Raw genomic sequence first — 14,040 nt, 5'->3', positions numbered from 1 at the left:
CATGGCCACGTCACCTGGATTACAAGGTGGTCATAACCATGGGAACGAGCAGTCTATAAAGTGATGACAAAATGAATCCACCATTTTAAATATCTGCCTACTGTCAGTGAATGAGAACAGTCTAGTTTACATTTATTCTATGCACTTATATAGAGCTGACATATTCCGCAACGCTTTACAGACATTAGCATCTGGCTGTCCTCAATGGGGCTCACAATCTAAGGTCCCTATCATTATGTCTTTGGAGTGTGGGAGGAAACCGGAGTACCTGGAGGAAAACCACGGAGAACATACAAACTCCATGCAGATGTTGTCATTGGTCGAATTCAAACCCAGGACCCCAGCGTTGCAAGGCACCAGTGCTAACCACTGAGCCTACATTCACAGACGGTAACCCTGTATATCGATGGTCCTGATCTCAGCTGAGAAGTGGATACAATTGTATCCAGTGTAGACAATGCTTTGGGTGCAATTGTATCCACCTCTCAGCTGAGATCATTAATAGTTACGTACCTGGTCATAGGCTCTGAATGTATACATGGGTCCTAATTCACTGACAGCCAGCAGAGATCTTGAAAATGGTACACATATTAGAAAGTTGTCAAACTTTTATTTGCTTACATAACAGCGGAAAATCCCTCTAAATGAACAACTTGTTGCATGGTGATTGTGGATCCACTGCTGAGATGTGGCCCGTTTAGTCTGCAGCATACCGCCCACCAGGGCATGATCGGGGTCCCAGGTTTTTAGGAATGCCGAGTGGTGATGTGGCATGATAGTTTTGTGTCGCGGTGCTCCTACCTGGATACCTGGGTTAGGCTTCGTAGCATTCAAAGAAGTAGAGCTGGAGTTGGCGGAGAATAAGTCCAGACTTGATAAAGTTCAACGGTTTTACTTGACAACACTTGATCTTTCTCTTGGTTCCAACAGGTTTTGGGGTAAACTGACAGGCAAACATGGATACCTTTCTCTCTCTGCTGTGCTAATCTCCAGCTTCAGTCTGGCTACTGGACTTCATGACAGTTCTGGTACCTGAGTGGGGTGCCTTTGGCTGTTGACCGCCTCATGATACTCAGTCTATAAAATGAAAGAAGGTGGGGTACTCTATGAGCTGCTTTCCCTGGAAGACTCATGCTGCAGGGGGAGAGGTTTCCCTCCACTGTGCCATGTCTTGTCTCTTTCCAAATCTTCTACTCCCTATAGCTTCCTACAACCCCTCCCTTGGCAGGAAGCAGACCTAGCCCACTTCTGCCCAAAGGGACTGGAGGGGGGAATGGAATGGTAAGTTCCATTCTATCTAAAGATCAACCTCTACCAGGTACACTGTCACCTGCTGGATAACCAGGCACAGTGCATAAAATACAATACCTAAATTCAGTATTAAAGGACCTGGAATCAAATAAACATATGACATTATTTCTTAGCCATTAGAGACAATAGCAGGGTGTAGGAATGGTAGTGCCTGCTCTGGGGTACTACAAGTGTGCACAGCACTACTGCACCTTGTACAGTCTGATGTGCCGGTTACTCCCCAGCAGGATACTTTCACACTAGCGTTTTTCTTTTCCAGCATAGAGTTCCGTCCTAGGGGCTCTTTACTGGAAAAGAACTGATCAGTTTTATCCCCATGCATTCTGAATGCAGAGTAATCCGTTCAGGATGCATCAGGATGTCTTCAGTTCAGTCTTTTTGACTGTTCAGGACGGAGATAATACCGCAGCCTGAATGCCTGAATGCCGGATCCGGCCTGGCGTCTCCTCCTCCCTGTTCCAATGCTCAGTATTAGCATACTGAGCGCAAAAACTTCAGGAGGGCACAGCGGAGCGCAGGGGCGATGTTTAAAAAAAAAAAACGGGTGGCAGAATCAGCGGGGGGTACCCCGCAAGTACAGGTATTTGGCTCCTATAAGTAAAACAGATGAAAGGTCCTCTTTAAAGGGGTTGTCCGGGTTCAGAGCTGAACCCGGACATACCCATCATTTCACCCAGGCAGCCCCCCTGATGTTAGCATCGGAGCATTATCCAGCGCAGGGCAAGGGATCTTTTATTTACAATAACACACTGCCGGGCGACCGCATCGGAGCATGAACTGCGCTGATGCTTAAGTCAGGGGGGCTGCCTGGGTGAAAATGAGGATATGTCCGGGTTCAGCTCTGAACCCGGAAAACCCCTTTAAGCAGAGTTTACTGCAGCACAAAGAAAGAAAGTGAAGTATTTAAGCAAGCCTGTCAGTACAGCAGAGAAAGAGAGAAATCAGAGTTATTGAGTTTGCCTGCCAGTTTATGCTAAAGCCTGCTGGAACCAAGACAAAGCCTGCAAATCGTTTGAATGAAAGTTTATTCAAGTAAATCTGCCGTTGAACGTCACATTAAGGTGTGTTCTCAAGTAATCTTTCCTTCATCCCTCAATTATTCCCCTTTTTAATGCTTTGGAGCCAAAGCCTGGGGTCCCGCTGTATCCAGGTAGGAGCACCATGACACATATAGGCGGCACCACACCACTTGGCTTTCCACTAAACCTGGGGCTGGTGCATTGCACAAGCACAGCAACTATACAACGGAACTGTACTTGGTGAGCTGAGAGAAAGCCGCTGTGCTCAGAGGAGCAACGGTGCCTTCTCAAAGAGCTGATCGGCGAGGATCCTGGGTGTCAGACCACCACCGATCAGATACTTACTAATGACTTATCCAGGAGAAAGGTCATGAGTTCATAAGTCTCAGAAAACCCTTTTAACATCTTACCTCTAGGATTAATTCTCATCACTTGAAGCTACAGGCCAAAGCCTGAGGCTGCACTACTGAGGGATTCTTCTGACATCTAGTCAGGAGCACCATGTACATCAATGTCCCCACATACCTGCCACCATATAAGCCTGGGAGGATGTATAGACATAATTGTGAAGCTGATGAGGCACTGACTGGCATTGACCTATCTTTCTTTATAGGAAAAAAGGTCTGATCATAAACATCTCCTCCGGTGCCGGGGCTCGTCCTTATCCAATGAGCACTATGTATGGCGCTACTAAGGTACCTATAGGATGTCATATAAAACATCTTCAGAAGCAGTATGACTGTCAACTATGATACTAACATACACTGTATGGAGAAAGAACTGGGACGCCTCCACATTCCACCTGAACCCATAGACATTAATATGGAGTTGTTCCCCTTTGCTCCTCTGGGAAGGTTTTCTACAAGATTTTGGAGGGGGTCTGTTTTTGCCCAGTCATTTGTGAGGTCAGGCACTGATGTTGGAGGAGATGGTCTGGCTGACATTCTCTGTTGTAGTTGATCCCAAAAGTGGTCCCCCGCGCAGCAGGGAGCAGGGACCCAGCTCTCACATGAGATCCATGGCCCTGCTCTAACAGCCCGGGCCGTCAGGAGTACCGATCCGGGCTGTTTACCCCTTTACATGCCGCGGGAAATGGCACCCGCCGCATGTAAAGCGGTGACAGAGGGAGCGGACTCCCTCTGTCTCCCATCGGCACCCCGTAAATGCGATCACAGGGTGCCGATGTGTGTGAAGCCTACCTGGCTTCCGATGTAAGCCCCGATCTGGGCTGTAGTACTTTCCAGCAGGCTGCGCATTGCATTTTAAAAGCAATCAAAATACTTTCTGTTATAGTCCCCTTGTGGGACTATTAAGTGGTAAAAAAAGTAAAAAAAAAAAAAAATCATTTATTCAATAAAAAAAATCCCATAAAAAAAAATTGCCCTTTTTTTCCATTGAAAATACACTTTTCAATGAAAAAAATAGCAAAAAATGTCCCCCATATGTTTGGTATTGCCACGTCCGTAACGAACCAGACTACATAAATATCATGAAAATTATCCCCTATGGTGAACGCCGTAAAAAAAAAAAAGATAAAAAAAAAGACAGAATTGCTAATTTATTCTTAGTTGCCACCGATAAAGCATAATAACAAGCGATCAAAAAGCGCCATATACTCCAAAATGATACCAATGAAAAATACAAGTCATCCCACAAAAAAACAGGCCATCATGCAACTCCATAGAAAGAGAAATAAAAAAGTTATGGGTCTTGGGAAGTGACAATGTAAAAACATTTTTTTCTTTAAATAAAAGTTTTTTTATTGCAAAAAAGTAGTAAAACCTAAAAAGAAAAACTATATGTATTTGGTATCACTGTAATCGTACTCACCCACAGAATAAAGATATTATGTTATTTATACCGAAAAATCCCACCCCAAGGACCTCACTTGGGCAGTCTTTGAGCGCCAGCAGCTTCTGGAAATAGGTCAACAAAACCCTACTGTCAAGTAACTTTCTTGACAAGGACTTAATCTCAAGCACCTCCAAATCCACCAAGGAATCATCTTCAAAACCGGGGCAGCATAAGCCGGAAGATGTCCATGGGGTGTCCGCAAGTCTTTCACTTGCCCTCCATTCTCCCATTCCTGGAAGAAAGGTCGAAACCATCAACTACAGTTTTTCATTGGGTAGTAACCCGGGCCAAATTGAATGCCTAAGATTTTAGCAGACTCCTGGGACTCTGAATGGGTGTTCGGCAGACTGAAATCAGGATCTCCTTGTCACGGCGCGGTGTGGGTAGTAAACTCCACACCAAACACAGGAGGGAAGGGAAAAGGTACTAGGCCTGGAAACTAGGGAAAGGGGAAAGGTCACCACCTAGTGAATCCCTAGACCAAGCCCTAACTACTATCAGTACAAACAGACCTCGATGGTAGAAATGTTCATACGCTGGAACCTAGAGCCTTATCTGACCCTGAAGGGCCCTGGAGATAGTGTCAGGACAAAATATGACTTGTCCCTTCCCAGCTGAAGGATCAGAAGACTTCCTCAGGCCTAATATCAAAAGATAGAGGAATAAAACAAACTAGAAAATAGGAAAAGACACTTAACTCTGAAGTATGCAGACGAGCAGGAACTTAGTGGAGAACCAAACACCAGCACTTCCAAAACCAGAAAGGAGCTATCAACCGCATAGCATGATGGGTGAGACCAGACTAAATAGAGGAGTTGGAATGACCACTTAAGCTACACCTGAGACAAGAGGTGTGTTCATTACCAGCAACAACACAGAAACAAGCGAAACCAAAGAGGCTGTCAGATCACATCACGTGCAGCCAGTCTCTTAGATGTTCTGACCCCTGTCACGGGAGAGACTGTGACACTCCTCCTCCCTGCCAAAGACTCACACTTATACCAATTAATCTTGGACCCAGATGCTTCTGAGTAACGTTTCCCCCTTTTTAGACCTGGCGTGAACGGGGAAAAGTCACAGATTGCGTTGCAAAGAACCTTTGAGGAGCAATCTGCGCCAGAAATACGCCTAATATAGACGTATTTCTGTTAGTAAAAAAAAAACTTTGCTACCAGCGCCATACATGTTTGGCGCTGGAGCGAAGTGCAAACATGGGGCCCGCTCGTGCGTGCAGCGGCTCTCATGGCCGACAGGTCTCCACTGTTTCAAGCAGCAGAGACCTGCGGCTAATGACCGCGACCAGCAATAATGCGGATCACCGTCATTAAAGCCTTTAGATGCCTTGATCAAGTGAGATCATTGCATCTAAAGGGTGAAAAACCCAGAAGCTTGCGCTTTCAGGCTTCTTACCGGCATAGGCATAGGGAAAAATTTTCAGATGTACAGGCATAGGGAAAATTTTTCAAATGTACTTTATTTAGGGAAAATCTTTCTTTATAGGAGAAAACTAGGGCTGAAATGTTTCTTAGCGGTGATCTTTTTAAAGCATCCATCTTCCTAACAGCGCAGTGCTGCACCGACTGGGAAGGCAGTCTGGGAGCTGGCGGGCGTCTGCCCTCACTGCTCCCTCATCTAGTAGTGGGGCCATACAGTTATTGTAGATGAAATATATATTAATATATAAATAAATCTCTTTCCTTTCTCTCTGCTCTCTGACCATTGTGGCCAGCGCTGTCCGTGAGCTCTTCTTCTGGACCCGCGGCGCGCTGTGTGAGTAACCAGGACATAGCACGTATGTTACAGACAAAATTCTCACAGGAAAGACGTGTTGAAATATTTGTCCCACACAGAGGCTCTCTTTATATGGGTGATGGAAGGACCCGGACCACATAGACACGTGGCAGCATGCGCCAAAATACATTTAGGTGCAATAGTCTTGCGCTACAATTCCTAAGTACTATCAGGTGTAAAACACCTGCGCTGCAGACAAAATACGCCTCATTTAAGAGCAGTTGTGCGGCAAATAATAAATCAGACCCTAAATGCGTGTACAAGATGGGAAAAAAAGTGCAGAAAATGACTGAGAAAAAGGCGAGCTTAGTAAATATAACCATCCTCAGATAATGACGCCTTCCTCCTCAGATACCTCAGGTCTCACAGTGGACACCATTTCTGGAGTTTTGCTGAAAAGGCCCCTCCACCTTCTAATATGGTCGACCTTCTTTCCTCCAGCTTCTCTACCTACTCCTTCAGGTTTTTAATATTGGCTGTGTAAGCTGTGTACCGGTGTGGCCTCCCCAGGCTACCTCGAATTCACGGACGAGGAAAGCAACTCAAACACCAGCTTTTGCTAAAACCATATTTTACTTAAACGTGGCAATGAACACAACCACAGATGCTAGGAACACTCAATAAATTTACATACACCTAGCCCGACGGCTGAGACCCATGTGCTGCACGGCACCCTCCGGTGGATGCCGGAGGAAAGTGCGGTAATTTACCTGCTGGGGGGCACAACTAAACAGCCATGCCTTACCTGGTATTACCCTAAACAAGAACAATTGTTTGGATGCATGGTACGGGCTAGCCTGCGGTGCAGCACAACAGCTTACAAACCTACAGTGCTCTACAGGATTCCCCCTCCCATAACTGGTCCTGTAGCATGTGCCTGCTAAACGCCAGCCTGGCTTGAGTTTGTGGGGAAGTTTATCAGCTCTCCGGTGTGAAATGTCACTTTAAATTGTGGAGTCCTTGCAATGAACAGCCAGCAACACTTGTGGACTGACAAAGAGAAATCCTATCTAACTAACTACAGGCCTGGTCTCAGTCTCTAGGATTCTAGGCACCAACACTGATGTGGTGCATGCACGATCAGTCTCACTGACCCGGGTCTGCTCTGCCTCCACTGGTGTCTGTGAACCGAACAAGCGTGCGGTGCCACAGTGTATGTTGCTTTGCTTCTCATCATTCCTGGAATCAGTCCTCATCCTTCTGGACAGGATCGGGGCCTTGGACACACTCAGCTTCACTGGGCTTCAGCTCTGGTCTCCGAGGGGTGCTGGATGTTGATGGATACTCCTCACACACAGCTCCTGGATCCTCTTCCAAGCTCTCCTGAAGATGGCTGCTCTATCTCTTCCTCTCCAGGCTCTTGTAACTCCACCTCTCATGTATATGGAAAATTTTCAGTCTTTAGCTGTGTTTAGGAATCAGTGGCATCTTGTGGCCAAACAGCAGAATATCAGTCCAGATATTTAACTGAATTTACACAAACAGTGTTCAGACAATGAGAGCTGTTTCCCCATCTCACAGCTGTGATTTTTGCTCTCTTTGCCCCAGAGGTTTGCCTGGTTTGGGCTTTGGCCATGCCCAGCTCGCCCCAGAGTTGCCTCAGGGATTCTCCAGCCTCCTGGTACCCCTGGAACTGGGCTACTATATGAAAGCTGAAAGTGGATGTTAATCCAGCCACCACTCCTCCACCTGTCTGCGGCTCTGATGGATCCTTGATGCTTGGTCCTGCTCTGGAGGGGACACGGTCTTCAATTCTCCAGGTTCTTGCCTAGGAGGATTTTGCAGCCTTAACGCTAGCCCAAACCTCAGGAGGGGCCAAGGCTGCATCACTGTGACCCCGAGTTGATCGTCTCACTCCCAAGGCTGGTTGAGCAGTCCCAACCAGTTAGGACAACCTACTACCCCCCGCCGGCTTGCTCCAGGGGATAGGCATGTGAGGCTCCATCCCTAGATGCAGCCTCCATGACCTGCTCTATCCAGAGACAAGAGCAGGTCCTGGGCAGGGATGGATGGCGGGTTCCCTTTCACAGGCCTGGAAGTCAGGAGCTCAATCACCACAGGTCTGCTCAGGGCTGGATGTTATACATCTGTAGTAATAGCAGACTGCATAGCTAGGTGTTGGCTGTTATACACTGTGGTAATGGCAGACTGCATGGCGAGGGGCTGGTGTGCACCCCTGGTATCCTCTTGCACTAGCCGGTCTATGGGTATAGTTATGTCTTGTCGATGTTAATGGTTGTAGATAGAACCTGTGTGATGTTATCACTCTCATCATCTCACCACCACATTTTCTTTTTTTAGGCTTTCATGGACTTTTTCTCCCGCTCCCTACACTATGAGTACAGATCTGATGGGATTACAGTTCAGGTACCAGTATTACCTCCACAGCATTACCTCCGTCCTCCTCAGCCATCAGTCACACTTAGGGCTCATGCACACGACTGTGTTGTTGGTCCCCACGCAATCTGCATTTTTTGCTGGTCATATGTGGACCCATTTACTTAAAAAAATATAGAACATGTCCTATTCTTCTCCGTTTTGTGGACAAGGTAAGGATATTTCTGAAGGAGGAAAAAAAATTGACGGAAGGCTCCCAGCCGGTGTCCATGTTTTGTGGGTACGGATACAGCTGAGAGCACGAGCCCTTATCATGAAGGTCAGAGGGAGTTAGGACAACCGGTCTCCAGGTCTTTTTCAGGAGTTATCTGATGTTTTCTGATGGTCTGTATAAGACATGAAGTAAAACAAAAATTGTAGAATGCAGCTCTGGATGTGACTTGAGTATAAAACATAATATAATACCAGAATGATAAATACAATTCTAGTTGTGACTAAATCATAAGACATAATACAATAAGATGACTGCAGCTTTGGATGTGACAGGAGTATAATACATGAAAAAGTGTCCAAAGTGTAAATGGAGCTCTGGAAGTGAATGAATCATAAAACTAAATATAACAGCAGAATGATGACTGCAGCCGTAGATATGAATGAGGTACAAAACAAGATGTAACAGTAGAAAGATGACTGCAGAGCTGGATGTGACTGTGCTATAAGACATGATGTTACAGCAGAATTGGGCTTGCAGCTCTGGATGTGGCAGGAGAACAAGACCTAATATCACAGTTTACTACTCAATAATACACCAACCTCTTAGGCAGAGGTCACATCACCGTTTAGCTTTCTGCTCTTCTGATCCGTCAAGGGAAAAACAAAAAGAATCTCAATACCGGAAAACTAAAACGCCCGTGTGAATGCACCCTTAGTGGTTTGGAAATAAGGAAGCCTGATCAATATCGGACAATCGGAAGGAAGACAAGTCTCCCTCATCTACATACAATGTATGAAAGAGAAGTTACATGCAGTGACGGTTACCCTCTGTCTCCTCAGTCTGTTATGCCACTCTACGTGTCCACCAACATGACCCACAACATGAGAACCAACATTCTGGTGAAGACCAGTGATGACTATGCCCGGGAAGCTCTGAACACCGTGGGGTACTCTCATCGTACCAATGGCTGCCTCTCCCACTGCCTCCAGGTACCACCAACTTACCTTCTCAGGCTGTACTTACTCTTTAAATAGACTCTGGTGGGGTCACATAATTATGGCTGTCATTTATTTTCAGAGTTACATCCTTGACCACCTGCTGAGTGAGACAATCATGACCTTCCTGATCGTGCACTTTGTTTCCGACTACACCATAAATCTGATAATCAAGAAGCTGAAAGTGAAATAGAGCCATCAATAAATAATCGAGAAAGTGGTACTGTGCACTGTCTATATATATATATATAGGATAAAATACTGAGCATCACACACAGCATACAGGAGAAGAGAAGCGGTACTGTGCAGTGTCTATTTATATAGGATAAAATACTGAGCATCACACCCAGTATACAGAAAAAGAGAAGTGGTACTGTGCACTGTCTATATATATATATATAGGATAAAATACTGAGCATCACACCCAGCATACAGGAGAAGAGAAGTGGTACTGTGCAGTGTCCATATATACAGGATAAAATACTGAGCATCACACCCAGTATACAGGAGAAGAGAAGTGGTACTGTGCAGTGTCTATATATATAGGATAAAATACTGAGCATCACACACAGTATACAGGAGAAGAGAAGCGGTACTGTGCAGTGTACATATATACAGGATAAAATACTGAGCATCACACCCAGTATACAGGAGAAGAGAAGTGGTACTGTGCAGTGTCTATATATATAGGATAAAATACTGAGCATCACACCCAGTATACAGGAGAAGAGAAGTGGTACTGTGCAGTGTCTATATATATAGGATAAAATACTGAGCATCACACACAGCATACAGGAGAAGAGAAGCGGTACTGTGCACTGTCTATATATATATAGGATAAAATACTGAGCATCACACACAGCATACAGGAGAAGAGAAGCGGTACTGTGCAGTGTACATATATACAGGATAAAATACTAAGCATCACACACCAGTATACAGGAGAAGAGAAGTGGTACTGTGCACTGTCTATATATATATAGGATAAAATACTGAGCATTACACCCAGCATACAGGAGAAGAGAAGCGGTACTGTGCAGTATCCATATATACAGGATAAAATACTAAGCATCACACCCAGTATACAGGAGAAGAGAAGTGGTACTGTGCACTGTCTATATATATATAGGATAAAATACTGAGCATCACACCCAGCATACAGGAGAAGAGAAGTGGTACTGTGCACTGTCTATATATATAGGATAAAATACTGAGCATCACACACAGCATACAGGAGAAGAGTAGTGGCACTGTGCACTGTCTATATATATAGGATAAAATACTGAGCATCACACACAGCATACAGGAGAAGAGTAGTGGCACTGTGCACTGTCTATATATATAGGATAAAATACTGAGCATCACACAAAGTATACAGGAGAAGAGAAGCGGTACTGTGCAGTGTACATATATACAGGATAAAATACTGAGCATCACACACAGTATACAGGAGAAGAGAAGCGGTACTGTGCACTGTCTATATATATATAGGATAAAATACTGAGCATCACACACAGCATACAGGAGAAGACAAGTGGTACTGTGCAGTGTACATATATACAGGATAAAATACTGAGCATCACACACAGCATACAGGAGAAGAGAAGCGGTACTGTGCACTGTCTATATATATATATAGGATAAAATACTGAGCATCACACACAGTATACAGGAGAAGAGAAGCGGTACTGTGCACTGTCTATATATATATAGGATAAAATACTGAGCATCACACACAGCATACAGGAGAAGAGAAGTGGTACTGTGCAGTGTACATATATACAGGATAAAATACTGAGCATCACACACAGCATACAGGAGAAGAGAAGCGGTACTGTGCAGTGTACATATATACAGGATAAAATACTGAGCATCACACCCAGCATACAGGAGAAGAGAAGTGGTACTGTGCACTGTCTATATATATAGGATAAAATACTGAGCATCACAACCAGCATACAGGAGAAGAGAAGCGGTACTGTGCAGTGTACATATATATAGGATAAAATACTGAGCATCACACACAGCATACAGGAGAAGACAAGTGGTACTGTGCAGTGTACATATATACAGGATAAAATACTGAGCATCACACACAGCATACAGGAGAAGAGAAGCGGTACTGTGCAGTGTACATATATACAGGATAAAATACTGAGCATCACACACAGTATACAGGAGAAGAGAAGTGGTACTGTGCACTGTCTATATATATAGGATAAAATACTGAGCATCACACACAGCATACAGGAGAAGAGAAGTAGTACTGTGCAGTGTACATATATACAGGATAAAATACTGAGCATCACACACAGCATACAGGAGAAGAGAAGTGGCACTGTGCACTGTCTATATATATATAGGATAAAATACTGAGCATCACACACAGTATACAGGAGAAGAGAAGCGGTACTGTGCAGTGTACATATATACAGGATAAAATACTGAGCATCAAAACCAGTATACAGGAGAAGAGAAGTGGTACTGTGCAGTGTACATATATACAGGATAAAATACTGAGCATCACACCCAGCATACAGGAGAAGAGAAGTGGCACTGTGCACTGTCTATATATATATAGGATAAAATACTGAGCATCACACACAGTATACAGGAGAAGAGAAGTGGTACTGTGCACTGTCTATATATATAAGATAAAATACTGAGCATCACACACAGTATACAGGAGAAGAGAAGCGGTACTGTGCAGTGTACATATATACAGGATAAAATACTGAGCATCACACACAGTATACAGGAGAAGAGAAGTGGTACTGTGCACTGTCTATATATATATAGGATAAAATACTGAGCATCACACACAGCATACAGGAGAAGAGAAGTAGTACTGTGCAGTGTACATATATACAGGATAAAATACTGAGCATCACACACAGCATACAGGAGAAGAGAAGTGGCACTGTGCACTGTCTATATATATATAGGATAAAATACTGAGCATCACACACAGTATACAGGAGAAGAGAAGCGGTACTGTGCATTGTACATATATACAGGATAAAATACTGAGCATCACACACAGTATACAGGAGAAGAGAAGTAGTACTGTGCAGTGTACATATATACAGGATAAAATACTGAGCATCAAAACCAGTATACAGGAGAAGAGAAGTGGTACTGTGCAGTGTACAAATATACAGGATAAAATACTGAACATCACACCCAGCATACAGGAGAAGAGAAGCGGTACTGTGCAGTGTACATATATACAGGATAAAATACTGAGCATCACACACAGTATACAGGAGAAGAGAAGCGGTACTGTGCAGTGTACATATATACAGGATAAAATACTGAGCATCACACACAGTATACAGGAGAAGAGAAGTGGTACTGTGCACTGTCTATATATATATAGGATAAAATACTGAGCATCACACACAGTATACAGGAGAAGAGAAGCGGTACTGTGCAGTGTACATATATACAGGATAAAATACTGAGCATCACACCCAGTATACAGGAGAAGAGAAGTGGTACTGTGCAGTGTCTATATATATAGGATAAAATACTGAGCATCAAAACCAGTATACAGGAGAAGAGAAGTGGTACTGTGCAGTGTACAAATATACAGGATAAAATACTGAACATCACACACAGTATACAGGAGAAGAGAAGCGGTACTGTGCAGTGTACATATATACAGGATAAAATACTGAGCATCACACACAGTATACAGGAGAAGAGAAGCGGTACTGTGCAGTGTACATATATACAGGATAAAATACTGAGCATCACACACAGTATACAGGAGAAGAGAAGTGGTACTGTGCAGTGTACATATATACAGGATAAAATACTGAGCATCACACCCAGCATACAGGAGAAGAGAAGTGGTACTGTGCAGTGTACATATATACAGGATAAAATACTGAGCATCACACCCAGTATACAGGAGAAGAGAAGCGGTACTGTGCAGTGTACATATATACAGGATAAAATACTGAGCATCACACACAGTATACAGGAGAAGAGAAGTGGTACTGTGCAGTGTACATATATACAGGATAAAATACTGAGCATCACACCCAGCATACAGGAGAAGAGAAGTGGTACTGTGCAGTGTACATATATACAGGATAAAATACTGAGCATCACACCCAGCATACAGGAGAAGAGAAGTGGTACTGTGCACTGTCTATATATATATATATATAGGATAAAATACTGAGCATCACACACAGTATACAGGAGAAGAGAAGTGGTACTGTGCAGTGTACATATATACAGGATAAAATACTGAGCATCACAACCAGCATACAGGAGAAGAGAAGTGGTACTGTGCAGTGTACATATATACAGGATAAAATACTGAGCATCACACACAGTATACAGGAGAAGAGAAGTTGTACTGTGCAGTGTCCATATATACAGGATAAAATACTGAGCATCACAACCAGCATACAGGAGAAGAGAAGTGGTACTGTGCAGTGTACATATATACAGGATAAAATACTGAGCATCACACACAGTATACAGGAGAAGAGAAGTGGTACTG

General features: G+C 44.0%; 1 protein-coding gene across 1 annotated transcript in view; it reads left to right on the top strand.

Annotated features, from left to right (window-relative positions):
* LOC120988976 (very-long-chain 3-oxoacyl-CoA reductase-like) overlaps window positions 1–9,740 on the top strand; it is a 61,958-nt gene extending 52,218 nt beyond the window's left edge. Inside the window, exons 7-10 of the mRNA XM_040416803.1 lie at window positions 2,944–3,025; window positions 8,277–8,342; window positions 9,366–9,515; window positions 9,604–9,740. Of these exons, the coding sequence (XP_040272737.1) occupies window positions 2,944–3,025; window positions 8,277–8,342; window positions 9,366–9,515; window positions 9,604–9,714 (409 nt within the window). The 3' untranslated portion in view covers window positions 9,715–9,740. The remainder of the gene's footprint in view (window positions 1–2,943; window positions 3,026–8,276; window positions 8,343–9,365; window positions 9,516–9,603) is intronic.
* Window positions 9,741–14,040: the final 4,300 nt, after the last annotated feature.

Source organism: Bufo bufo, chromosome 1, assembly GCF_905171765.1.
Source record: "Bufo bufo chromosome 1, aBufBuf1.1, whole genome shotgun sequence".
Lineage (NCBI taxonomy): Eukaryota > Metazoa > Chordata > Amphibia > Anura > Bufonidae > Bufo > Bufo bufo.
This window is presented reverse-complemented; position numbering and strand designations above follow the sequence as displayed.